At 48.6% G+C, this 12,122-nt stretch overlaps 5 protein-coding genes across 5 annotated transcripts; 2 read left to right on the top strand and 3 right to left on the bottom strand.

Annotated features, from left to right (window-relative positions):
• Window positions 1–1,942: 1,942 nt before the first annotated feature.
• T069G_00622 (major facilitator superfamily domain-containing protein) lies at window positions 1,943–3,923 on the bottom strand (the record flags this gene model as incomplete). The annotated part of the gene is made up of 4 exons (XM_056167832.1): window positions 1,943–3,116; window positions 3,224–3,285; window positions 3,358–3,519; window positions 3,663–3,923. The coding sequence occupies 4 exons, from the start codon at window positions 3,921–3,923 to the stop codon at window positions 1,943–1,945; spliced, it is 1,659 nt and encodes a 552-aa protein (XP_056033148.1).
• Window positions 3,924–4,969: 1,046 nt separating this feature from the next.
• Window positions 4,970–7,156, top strand: T069G_00621 (ureidoglycolate lyase domain-containing protein; the record flags this gene model as incomplete). Its single annotated transcript, XM_056167831.1, has 5 exons — window positions 4,970–5,625; window positions 5,991–6,147; window positions 6,236–6,479; window positions 6,543–6,760; window positions 6,821–7,156. 5 exons carry the CDS (start codon window positions 4,970–4,972, stop codon window positions 7,154–7,156), a joined length of 1,611 nt encoding a protein of 536 aa, XP_056033147.1.
• A 408-nt stretch (window positions 7,157–7,564) lies between these two features.
• T069G_00620 (ribosomal protein l44 domain-containing protein) lies at window positions 7,565–8,322 on the bottom strand (the record flags this gene model as incomplete). The annotated part of the gene is made up of 3 exons (XM_056167830.1): window positions 7,565–7,604; window positions 7,664–7,941; window positions 8,320–8,322. 3 exons carry the CDS (start codon window positions 8,320–8,322, stop codon window positions 7,565–7,567), a joined length of 321 nt encoding a protein of 106 aa, XP_056033146.1.
• A 369-nt stretch (window positions 8,323–8,691) lies between these two features.
• On the top strand, window positions 8,692–9,725 carry T069G_00619 (coatomer epsilon subunit domain-containing protein; the record flags this gene model as incomplete). Its single annotated transcript, XM_056167829.1, has 4 exons — window positions 8,692–9,085; window positions 9,141–9,283; window positions 9,335–9,573; window positions 9,623–9,725. The coding sequence occupies 4 exons, from the start codon at window positions 8,692–8,694 to the stop codon at window positions 9,723–9,725; spliced, it is 879 nt and encodes a 292-aa protein (XP_056033145.1).
• Window positions 9,726–11,301: 1,576 nt separating this feature from the next.
• T069G_00618 (multiprotein bridging factor 1 domain-containing protein) lies at window positions 11,302–11,839 on the bottom strand (the record flags this gene model as incomplete). The annotated part of the gene is made up of 2 exons (XM_056167828.1): window positions 11,302–11,604; window positions 11,675–11,839. The coding sequence occupies 2 exons, from the start codon at window positions 11,837–11,839 to the stop codon at window positions 11,302–11,304; spliced, it is 468 nt and encodes a 155-aa protein (XP_056033144.1).
• Window positions 11,840–12,122: the final 283 nt, after the last annotated feature.

The raw sequence follows: 12,122 nt of genomic DNA, 5'->3' as shown, positions 1-12,122 counted from the left end.
AGGATAGGGAGTACTTGGAGCGATAAATGATTGCCACGGAAACTTACACCTGGCGGCTTCATAAGACAAATGCACTTTGGCTCAGGAGAGTTTTAGGGAGGGCCAAGTAGTTTAGTATCTACTACTACCTGGAAACCCAAGAAAAGATCTAAGTATGACCAATACTTCACCACAAAGGATGGCCTCTCTCGTGCGTTTGTCAAGGCATGCGCCACTGGCTTTGAGGATTCTGATAAAGGCCCAGCCGCCCCCCAATTCATTGGCGTATTACTCAGAATGAAAGATCTTGACGAACAGTACTTACCTACTGAATGGAAGCAATTTGCTGAAAAAAAAAAAAAACAAGGCTGTGGCGCTTTAGGTAGATATTGTATACACCTTACGGTAGTACCGGAGGTTAAAAGAGCTGGTGGAATACATGCCTTACAGCTAAACTGTCTATTCCCCTCCCTATTTGACTTTATATAAAGAGAGAGTGTCTATAAATATAATTCAAGAGATGCAATACTCACTTTGAACTTTACTCAGATATCTCCAGACTATGGCTTTTTGTGGTAAACTATAAGGTAAATCGAAGTATTGTAGTGGTAACGCCATCTGCTTGTTTACTGGAGTTAATTACGCCTTAAAAAAGACCTATATATTGTGCCTTTCTCGCATTCCCCTTCTCCCAACTTCATCTTTGTTACATCTCATCTCCATCATCGAATCATTCAAACCGTTACGATATTACCTACCTCTTATTATATCTACTCAATAGGACCTATTGACTTATACACACTGTATACAGAATATTGCTTATTCCAGAGGCAGTCAACATGTCTCTCAACATTTCCTCCTTCAACAATGCTAGTACCACGAGCATCTGGTCGGCAATGGAGCACTTAAACTACAATGACAATGAATTCTTTGAGCAGGGTGTCGCGGCCTTGACGATAGCCTTGCAATCCCGTTTGAGCAGCCTTTTATTCCTCATCGTCAGCCTGATGTGGACTCAAATTCAGCACAAGATGATTTTGTTTCTGACAGAATTAAAGGAGCAAATCATATACCTTTGGACCCAGAGAAATCGTGGCCGAGGCGCTCAATCTAAGAGCCAAGATGGAGATACGGTCCAGTACGAAATTAAAACTTGGAGGGATATACCTTTCCTCGCAATCTTGTTTGTTTGGCTCATGCATATGGCCATGTATCCTGTCTATGCCGAGTCCGATCAAACCCAATCATCTAGATTGAGGGATATCGGGGAACTACTCATCAGTTCGATTCCGCTTCTTCTGCCCCGTTCGTTCTACTCAGGCAGGCCTATTCTATCCAAGTTCTTCATCATACTCTGGGGCAAGCTCTGGGTTTCAGATGTCCACATGGCCATCGTGTTCATAGGTATGTATTCCATACTCTCCATCTCCCCGTGATGAAGATTCGCCGCAGTTTGGGTACACGCTAACCTCTACTTTCCCTTTAGAAATTTTTTACGCCTTTTTGTATTTGCTTGTTATCTTGACACCGTTTTGGAGTCTTATTAAGTGCGTCATGAAACTTGAAGAAGCCAAAGAAAAGCTTCCAATGGCCGAAAGAGACCAATATATTCGAGACAACTTCTGTTCGCATGTCAAATCGGAATATCTACCGACCTTGAAGAAAAACATATGCCTCTGCTCTAGTTGGGCACTCAGAACTCTTCAAGATCTTTTGACACTCTGAGCGCATTTATACACGGCATATGTTTACAGGATAAAGGAGCATCATGTGCAATCATGGGCGGATGGATGGATTTGGCGGCATGGGTAGAAGGATAGGGTAGGATAGTAGTGAGAATCTGAAGTAGCAGTAGTTCTAATAGACGAATATACACATATGTAGATAAAGGTGCTTCTGTTATGATACTTGAATTGAAGTCACTAAGGTGCTGGCTAATCACCCCTCTACAATATCACTAAATCTATCGATCTGCGCTCGGCTCGTCTTCCTCATCGCCCTCGAGCCAAATTTCATGGCCATCGCCTTCTTTCACGAACAAGCTCGTCAAGCACGCACAGATGGCAATACTACTAAGCGCCCACCAGACAAGGCCAATAATGCCCTTGTTCAAACCAAAACCGTACACCACACCTCCCACCATGGGCCCTATGGTGCGAGCAGCACTACTAACACTCTGACCTAGCCCGTGGACTGTTCCCAATACGCTAGGGTGAGGCGAGCAGTTGTTGACGAGAATCACTTGACTGGGAAGCGCAAACGTCCGTCCAGTCACTTGGAAGAACAAGACTCCGCAGATCGCAAGCCAAATCAGAATGCCAGTCTTTGCTTCAGGAGGCGGCGTGGTGCTAGGCACAGCAGAGAGGTACGGCACGAGGAAGTAGGCCACTGGGAAGAAGAGCAAGAAGAGTCGCCATGATCTGATGGTGCCAAGACGCGCGGATATGTTCGGATAGAGAAATAGCTGCATGCTGATGCCGATAAACCCCAAAATGGCCATGGCCATACCAACGGAGCGAGGCTGCAGGCCGAGGCCACCGGTAAACCAAAAGGGTAGTCGAATCTCCCGTTCGGAGGTTGGCGTTGAGAGAAAGACAAACCAGAGCGAGTTGAACGTCCCGACATGGAATGTGAGGAAGAATTGCGCAACCAACGTGACGAGTACGTTCCGTGTGAAGATGCGACGGAAAGGCAGTCGCTGGGTATACCTTTTCGTCGACTTCCTTGTGGAGGGTGCTTCCTCTCCAATCAGCTCGACATCAGATGTCGGCACTGATGAGTATCCCTCAGCCTCAGGCGTTGTCCCGAACCTCTTTCGATATTTTACCATCAGTCTCTTTCCCAGCCTAGTACCCAAATCCGGAGGCCCATCTCTTAGAACGTCGTGTGTTTCCTCAAGACCCAGCCACACAGCAATAGCGGCAAGCAGCAGGAAGAGGAAGCTGACAATGTTGGGGGCCGCGTAAGGGAACTTGACGAAGAAACTGATGTTGCCAAAGAGGCTAGGATAACTGCCGGCCGGATCGGAGAGGATACCGCCGAGAATGGGGCCAATAATGACGCCGATGTTGAAGGTCATTGGCAGTAGTAGGAAGGCTCGAGGTTGATATTTCTTTTCGCGAATAATTTCGCTAATCCTGTATCGAAACCATTTAGTATAAACTCATCAACATACCATCATGTAGTATAATCCATAGCAAGTCGCGCCGAGGTTGAGACGAAATAAGAAAGGTGAAGCCCTTACATTGTCCTCATAACACCGATGTTACCATTTGTAGCACCGCCGATTGTCCGAAACAGCAGCGCCTGCCAAAAGGTAGTTGAGAAGCCGAATCCCAGACAAGACACACTCGTTCCCAATAAACCGATCAGCAAAACTGTTTTCCGTCCCACGCGTTTCGAGTCGGCAATGCGACCCCACATCATGGCCGTGAGAAACTGAGCTGCTGTGAAACTTGCATGCAGAACGCCGGCCTGGCTGGAGATTGTTGAGTCGGGAAGCGATGGGTTAAACCATTTAAGCTGGTAAAACATGTAGGCCTTTTATGAGAAATAGACACCCAGTGTCTTAGTGTGAGTTTGTGAATTCTTCAAAACATGTCTCAATGAGGGGGGATTTCATTCATGGCCCCGTCAGGCAAGCGCTTGATGTCGCGCCACCGCCGAGCCTGTGTAAGTCTCACCTGTAATGATGTTTGAACAAGCGGTTCGCTCATCCGCGCCATTGTTATGATAAAAAGCTGGTCTTTCCTGGGAAGCTCGCTCCATGCAACCGGCCTTCTGCTATCACTCTGAGCTTCAGAGGAAGCAATAGGTGATGGGAGTGCGTCATCCTCCTCATGGCTGCTCACAGAATTACGGTCTATAGAGCTCCGAAGTTGAGTATTGATGGTGATTTCCTCGCCAGGCTCATCTTCGTCGCCATCAGATTTGCCGTGCCTCATCTATCGCAATTTTTCCGAGGTCACGCGGCCTCGCCAGGTTGAAAGAAAAAAAAAAGTGGGCGGTAAAATCGTGCTTGTAAATGCCACTTTCGGCGTCGATCAGTCGTGGTGTTGTAAATGAAGCAATATGACGAGATTTGCAGGTCAGATAACCTCAAAAGGACCAAATCCTAATCCAGGAACACAGAGAAAGAGAATAAGACGGTGGAAAAATAAAAGAAGAGAAACAAATTCTGCGAGATCCTAGTCGATGATGCTACCCAAATCATCTTTTTCGCCATCCTCGTCGCTCGGCACGGGCGAGCCGTCACTCCCGCCAAAGCAGCGCTCGCAACCACCCTCCACCAACCATCATGCGCTGCAGGTACTTTTTAGGAGCATAACCTGGGCACATTGGGCCAATCTCTGCTCTTCTCACGCACAAGGGCTAGCGACAAGAGGGTTGGGTCGTGGGGCCGCGGGGTTAGAATGGGAACAGCGAGCGGATGGCCGCGATAACGGAGGGGTGGGCGATTTAGCCATGCCGATCGTTGGCTGGATTTTGCAGAGATAAGAATCATCGGAGCATCTCAGGCAAGTTGTTGTTGGGGGTTTGAGTGTTGGATGATATGGTGAAAGAAGACGAAGAAGATGAAGAAGGCATAAATATGCTTCATATGTCGGGTATGAAAAGAAATAATAGCTCGACAGCGAGGTTGGGCATGTACAAACTTGAAATTGAATCCTCCTCTCCTTCCCAAGGAAAAGGCGCCGCCACCCGCTCAGCCCTGAGTTTCTCCGGGCGGGTCCGGCACCGGAGCTCACCGCCCGGCCTCCGTGATGGCTTCACGCTCCATAAACTCATCCTCACTGATGCAGCTTCGTCTTCGATATATAGTCATCGCTAACAAGATTTCGTTCCTTTTCCTAACCAACTGTTTAAGGTGACACTTACTTTACCTACTCATACAGTATACCTATATATCCTCTTCCATATTGATCATAGCCCAATCTTCATCCCAACTCCTGTGATCCATCTTCATCTCATCTCATCTCATTTCAACGCCATGGCGATCCAGGTTCCCATCGGCGACCTCGATATACAAATCACCACCGAGCGTCTAACTCAAGAAGCATTCTCACCTTTCGGAGACGTCATCTCCAATCCACGACCCGACGTCCACCCCTCGTCATTCGACGCTCACGCCTCATCATTGCCACCCAACGCCTTTTCCGCCAACCAAGGCTCTGCAATCCAGTATCGAAATGTCAGCCGCCTCAAGAATCTTTACGATCAAGCGCCCAGCGGCAAAGGAGAGCCCATTATGAGCATCTTCGTCTGTGCTGCAAGAGGTGGCGCTGAAACCACCGGGGAAAACACATTTACCGTGCGACATCTCGAGCGGCACCCATTCACCGCGCAAACATTCACACCCATCAAATCAACTGCATCAACATATCTAGTTATCGTCGCTCCGAGTCTCCCTCCCAGTCCTCAAGATCAAGATTTACCTGTGCCGGCTGGCGATGGGCTACCCGGGAGGGGATTTCCGGATCTCGGGCGCCTCCGTGCTTTCATCGCTACGGAGAGCCAGGCTGTCACTTATGGTCCAGGAACTTGGCATTCTCCTATGGTAGTAATAGGTCAGACGGGAACTAGAATGGATTTTGTGGTATCGCAATTTGCTAGTGGTGTTGCTGTCGAAGATTGCCAACTCTTGGAGTTTGTTTCAGGTAGCAGGGCTGAGCTGTTGATCCGGGTTAAGATACCCCATAGAGATTGGTCGATTAAACTATGAACCTTTAATATTAGCCCTCCACGAGAAAAAACTGATTTCACTGCCTCTCTCCGCGGCCGGAGATTTAATTAACATCCGCCCGTCTCGTATTCTTAATTTCGCAACCCCAGAATATTTATGAAATCTGTTCGTCGTGACACCTCATTGGACGCTTAGTCATCTCACTTGCGCTTCACATAGAGGCTGAGGCGGGGAGATAATGTCGCTTTGAGAGCCCAAGGGCGCAGCACATTTAGATAAAGAGGCCCATGCCGTGATATACTTAATACTGAAAGAACATACGACATAGAGTTGGAGACGAATTCCTATCCCACTATCGAACAATCATGGGGAGCGCAATGTATTCCACAGACGCCAAAAACAAGCTCGAGGACTTATCAGGCATCGTCTTGAAGCCGGGAGAGAATCCTTATGAGGCCTTCATCCAAGCCTGCAATAACAAGCCTGTAAGTTGACATTTCCAAAGTTTCTATAAACGTCTATTATTCAATTTGTGGTTTGTCAAGGTTGGAAATTGACTGTTCTCCCATATAGGAAGAGATCCAAGCCCTATATCACGCTCACCGCACCAAACGCAATGCTCTTCAGAAGGAAAAGTTTCTTTCCCCGGATTACAAGGAGCTCGTGATTGACCAGTACCTTCTTCGCCTCGAGAATCCCGAGATCGAGCCCGGTTTCCGCGATGAGAGAAACTGCCTCGTGATTTGGGCACGCCCTCCAGTTCACATCATTGAGTTGGCTGCAAAGATTCAGGCACGCCTTCAAGAAGTTTCGCCGAGTGCGTATTGAATTATGATTACCCCATGATGTTACTAGCATCTTAACTAATAGCATCGCTCAGAAATCTGGCTCATGCCCACCTACAGGATGCATATGACGACCCTTGAAATCACCTTCTCCAAGACTCCCCAGGAGATTGACTCTCTCGTGTCCATTATACGCCCTGCTGCGCCCTCCATCGCTTCATACACTCACACTCACCGCTCTCGTCTCGTGAAGCCCATGGTCTCATATGATCTCTCCGCCTTTGCCCTTTCTTTTCTTCCTGCTTCTGGCGAAGTTCCTCTCTCGCCTGCCCCTGTTGCTCCTGACACTCCCGCCAATGGACCTGTCACTCAGGGAGACGACTACACATATCACCACCTCCGACGAGACATCTTTGACAAGGTCAAGGAGGCAGGAGTTGAAGTTGGCTCACGATATCAGGTTCCCAGTGCTCATATCACACTAGGACGGTATTTGACAGACGACGAGCATGACACTCCTGAAAAGAGAGAGAAGTGGGTCAAAGCTATTGATGACATCAATGCTTGGCTGGAGAAGGAGGTGTGGGATCAACAGGATGCTCAGTTCATTGGCGAATGGGTTGTTGGGCAGGAGAGAGGATTGGATGTTCGAAATGGCGCTCTGTGGTATGGTGGTGGCCGAACCATTGTGCTCGGCGAGGGTTTTTAGATAGAAGTCGGGACAGAATCCAGCATCTAGAACAAGAACAAGACATAGAGGACAATAGAGACACGGTAACAATTCGCGGAAACCATAAGCTCTCTGAAAAGGCTGAAATTCGGCTTCTTTTCATGTTAGCTAGTCTGAGCCTCCTCCATGAACTAAAAGTTGCCTAGCACAGAGACACCAGGCCATCGTGAATTGGAATAATGTCCCAGGTTGGCTTTTCCACCATAACACTGTAAAGCATATCCCAGTAAAAAACGCGTGAATGCGGTCCATGAAGAAATCTTTTTATTCGTTTCCTATGAGCCGCTGTCCTCTAAACAAGGACCAGTACCCCCTTCGCCAAGTTCCATGATGCCCGTATGCCGCCAGGAGAAGCATAAGAATTGATAATACCGGAGAACAACGCATTTAGAACACCAGAGCAGCACCCTTCGTCTTCTTGTCACCACTGTAGTCATTGTCAGCACTGTCTCACGCGAGAACCCGCCAGTCCCTTGGATCACATACCCCAGCTCGAAGTGCTTGCATCGCTTCAGGGCCAGCTGCAACTTGGTCTTGCACTTGACGCACTCCAACCGCAGGACGACCTTCTTGGTGGTCTTGGCCTTCTTGTGGAAGACGGGCTTGGTCTGACCACCATAACCGCTCTGCTTCCGGTCATAACGTCTCTTACCCTGGGCGAACAGGGAAGCCTTGCCGGCCTTGTACTGAGTGACCTTGTGCTGGGTGTGCTTGCGGCACTCCTTGCCCTTGCAGTAGGTGTTACGGGTCTTGGGAATGTTGACCTAATCCGAAGAAGAGAAAATGTCAGCCATCTGATGGTCGCGCGGGTGGTGTAAAGTTGACGGGCGCGAGTCGAAGCGATGGTTTGTCCGGCACAAGGCAGTCTTTGTCGAAATATCAATTTCCCAGTCCCAAGCAGCCAAAGAATTTCCCACTTTTGCGATGGCATGATTGATGTTTCGGAATTTTTCATGTGGCGACAGCGCCATCTTCTTCAGCCTTTTCCCCCTCCACAGAGATTCAATGCGAAAAAGAAATTGTCGTTTTCAATCGAGAAGACTGCCATCGTGCGGACGAAACATTCGAAGGATCGCTTTCTGTAAATCGGGTATGGAAGGGATTGACTGAGGATCAGTGGTAGCAGCAGCCCATTAACGTACCATTTTGACGACGGTGTGCGGTGTCGTTACTTGAGTGTTTGGTGATGCAAAGTTCCGAAAGTAAAGCGAAATTTGGGAGAGTTTGGTGATTTCTCGCTTTGTGGGCGATAGGGTCAACGCTATTCCTGATTGGGGCTACGATAGCCAATGTGGCTTGCCCAGGTGAGTCAGGCTTTCTGCCTCGTTTATTGGGCCGAAAGAAATCTCACCAGCCACCTACTAGTAGTCTAGAGGTGTGGCTGGTGCCGTCCCTGTCAGGGGACCCCACCACGATTGGAGCGATTGAGCTGGAAGGCCAGTTATTGCTACAGGTAGGCTGGTGATGCTATTCTCTCTACGGAGTACAAGCCAGCAAAACGCAACATCGCCAAAATGGATCCCTATTCTGCAGAGGGCGAATTGATTAACATCCACACCCACTTCTACCAGTCACAGTACCAGGAGGTCATCGACTTCGACACATCATCCTTCTCCCCCGAGAACGCTCTGCCCGCGCGAGTGCTGCAGCTCCGAGCCCGTCTCGCCCTTGGCCAAGCCGAAGATGTCCTTGCAGATGTTCAGGGCGAGGCCGTTCCCGATCTAGAGGCCGTTGGTGCGCTCGCCGAGTACAACCTTGGAAAGACCGATTCGGCGCTGAAGACAATTGAGAAGCTGGCCGCATCTGCAGCTGACAATGTCACTGTTCAGATCATTGGCGGCACAGTCCTCCAGGCAGCTGGAAAGTCTGAGGAGGCGCTTGCGCTGCTATCCCAGCACCAGGGAAGCTGTAAGATCTATTAAAATATCATCGTGTTGATCATTAAGCTGACAACTTCCAATAGTGGACGCTGTCGCCTTAATAGTCCAGATCCACCTGCAACAGAACCGAACCGATCTCGCTTTGAAAGAGGTTACTGCTGCACGAAGATGGGCGCAAGATAGCCTTTTGGTGAACCTGGCTGAGGCATGGGTTGGAGCTCGAGTGGTAAGAGAGATTACCGACTGTCACGAGGGATACATGCTAAGTCTGTGATAGGGCGGCGAGAAGTACCAGCAGGCGTTCTACGTCTACGAAGAGCTCGCTCAGGGATCCTCAACTTTCTCAGTACAGAGCCTTATCGCACAGGCAGTTTGCGAAATACACCTTGGTCGACTCGAGGAGGCCCAGTCTGCCCTGGAGCAGGCTATACAAAAAGACCCTACAAACGCAGATGGAATTGCCAACCATGTGGTCCTGAACTCTATCTCAGGAAACAGCACCGAAGAACTCCTTGAGTATGTGCTTCCATCTGTTGCTATAGGATTCGCAGCTAACAATATTCAGATCACTAAAGAAGGCGAGCCCCAATCATCAGCTTCTACTGGATCTGGAGGAGAAGAGTAGTCTGTTTGACAAGGCTGCGGAGAAGTACAGTGCCAAGGCCTAAATTATAGACGATTCAATACCAATTTATGCAGCGAAATGTTAATTAGAATGGGCAATATGGTAAACTATTAGTAGTAATATAGCGAACTTGAAGCTCAGAAGCTCAGAAGCTCTCAATCTCCGCAGTCCCACTGCATCACGGTGCTAGTTCAGTTGTAGTCTCTACCCTGTATATCAATTCAAAAACTCACCACGAATCGGTATCCGATATCAAGGCGAGTAAAATGCATGAAGTGTACTTTGTTTTAAAGATGGATTTCATCCTTATTCAAGTTGCAAAGTATGAAAATACACTAGAGGATGAAAGAGGTGCATATCTTCAACCCTAACCTCATTATCCAACTACTCCTCCAATTCTTCATCCGAGATATAGAGCTGCACTCGAACATTTGCCTAAAATGATAGCACCTCTTCAGGATCTCGATGAAAAAGATGCTCTTCTGAATCATAACCACCTTTCTTCGCAGAGTTTGGCTGTATATTGTCCATCAGCGCCGAGTCCCCCTCATAGCTTGGTTTCAAATACTCAGATAGCTGTTGATTCGAAGCTGAACACATGCCGTAGCTGAAATTGCAATCGTGGAATTGCTGCTGTAGACTAACCTCGGTGGATGCAGTTCCAATTGGCGCATCATCTTGTCCATGGCCATCCAAGCATCTCCCCAACGGCACCTCAGTATAGTATTTTTTGTACTTGAGCAGTGTCAAGGAATACTCCTCTACATCTGAAGCCCCAGGTATTGTATGCCGACTCAACAGCGATGAATTCGAGCCTGCTGACGATATTGTGCCGACAGAGTGAACGGATTTGATGTCATCTCCAGAATGCTTTGATGCATCGGAATTGGCTGATGCTGATTCGAGCCAAGCTACGATCGACTTGACGGAGCGGCCGTCCTTCTTTGACTTGTTGGAGGTGCTTGGGAGATGGGTGGGTGAGATCCGTTGACCGATATTGGATGAGAAGCTACTAGATAGGCCCTTCAATTCTCTTTTCCGATTTATTATGCTTTCGTTGGTGTGATGAGATCTTTGATCGCCGTCGAAGTCGTCGGCCGCCATGTCGTACCTTGTGTACTCGAAATAGGTGTACTCAAGGTAGAGATAGGTGATGAGTAAATTGATGGGGAGGAATGGTTTGAATTGTGCATCACATGGCAGAGTTGAGAGCACACACATTCACTGAAGTACATGCCAAGAAGTGCTTACGGTTCTGTGTCAGGTGAAGCAAAAGTGAAGCAAAAGTGAGCAAGCAGGCAAACTGGCGTTTGTCCACATTCTGAATTCTATTTTTTGTTCATACCACGTAAAACGCCATAAATCCTGCGTAAACCGGACCAAAAACAATCCCGTTTCTCTGCTATACGTGCAGGAATACCGCCATATCCCCATCTATCGAAACGGCTTTGTACTCCCTTTTTCATCGCCAGAAGCGCGCATCCCTTGCGCAGCCGCGATGATAATAATCATCAGGCGAGAGCCACGCAGTTCGTCGCCCTTGTCCAATTGCAAATTACTTGTTTCCTGCCTCTTCCTTTATGCTCCAAAATCCAATGACATGTTTTTTTCTTCCTTATTTATTTCTTCTTGGGGCCCAAGCGGGGAGCACCAATGTTGGCGCCCCTCAGCTTGACGTTGAGCACCCGCTCCATCTTGGAGAGAATGGTCTGGTCGGGCGTGGCAGTACCACGCTCGTAAGAGGCGACAGTTGCGGCTGTCTCTCCGATCTGCTTGCCCAGAGCAGCCTGGGTCATGGTAGGCTCGAACTTTTGTCGGCCCTGCTCAATGGCCTTTCCGACTTCCTTTCCGACAGTCTTGGGCTTGATGATGTCGTCGGAGCGGTCGACCTTGGTGAGGCGCTGACCCTCAGTACCGCTGGCCTAAAAGAATTCGCTGTTAGTTTTCCATTCATTGATAGTTGATATTAGTCTTTGATGGTGTTTGACATACCGTGTTGGCGCCGGCGTACTTCTTCTCCGTGGTAATGGCAGCACCAGATCTCTGGGCAGCGTTCAACGCACTCTTTCCTCGGATGACGGTTTCGCGGTCCGAAGCACCGGGACCGCGAACGCGGCTTCCAATCTTGGTGGCAGAATCCCAGTCCTGGTTAGACATGATGTATGTGATGTGGCGAAGCGGTCAGAAAGGTCGTTGATGCTCGAGATTGTCGCGTGGGAATGAGTTGAAGGGGGGTTTTTTTTTTTGTAGCGTCGAGCGCTGAAAGATTCGATTGTAACGGGAGGGAGAATGGATGGAAGAGTTTGAAAGATGAAAGTTAGTCCTGCGCAGCTGTTGGCTACTATGTACTAATATATCCTTTGCTCAAAGGGTGTGAATAGGTAAGAATTGGACAAAAGCTGGCAATCTGACTCAATCGGCAAGCCAGATTTAGTGCACG

Source organism: Trichoderma breve, chromosome 1 (genome assembly GCF_028502605.1).
Source record: "Trichoderma breve strain T069 chromosome 1, whole genome shotgun sequence".
In the NCBI taxonomy this organism is placed as follows: domain Eukaryota; kingdom Fungi; phylum Ascomycota; class Sordariomycetes; order Hypocreales; family Hypocreaceae; genus Trichoderma; species Trichoderma breve.
Note: the sequence above shows the minus strand (reverse complement) of the source record. Positions and strands in the feature narration are given on the sequence as shown.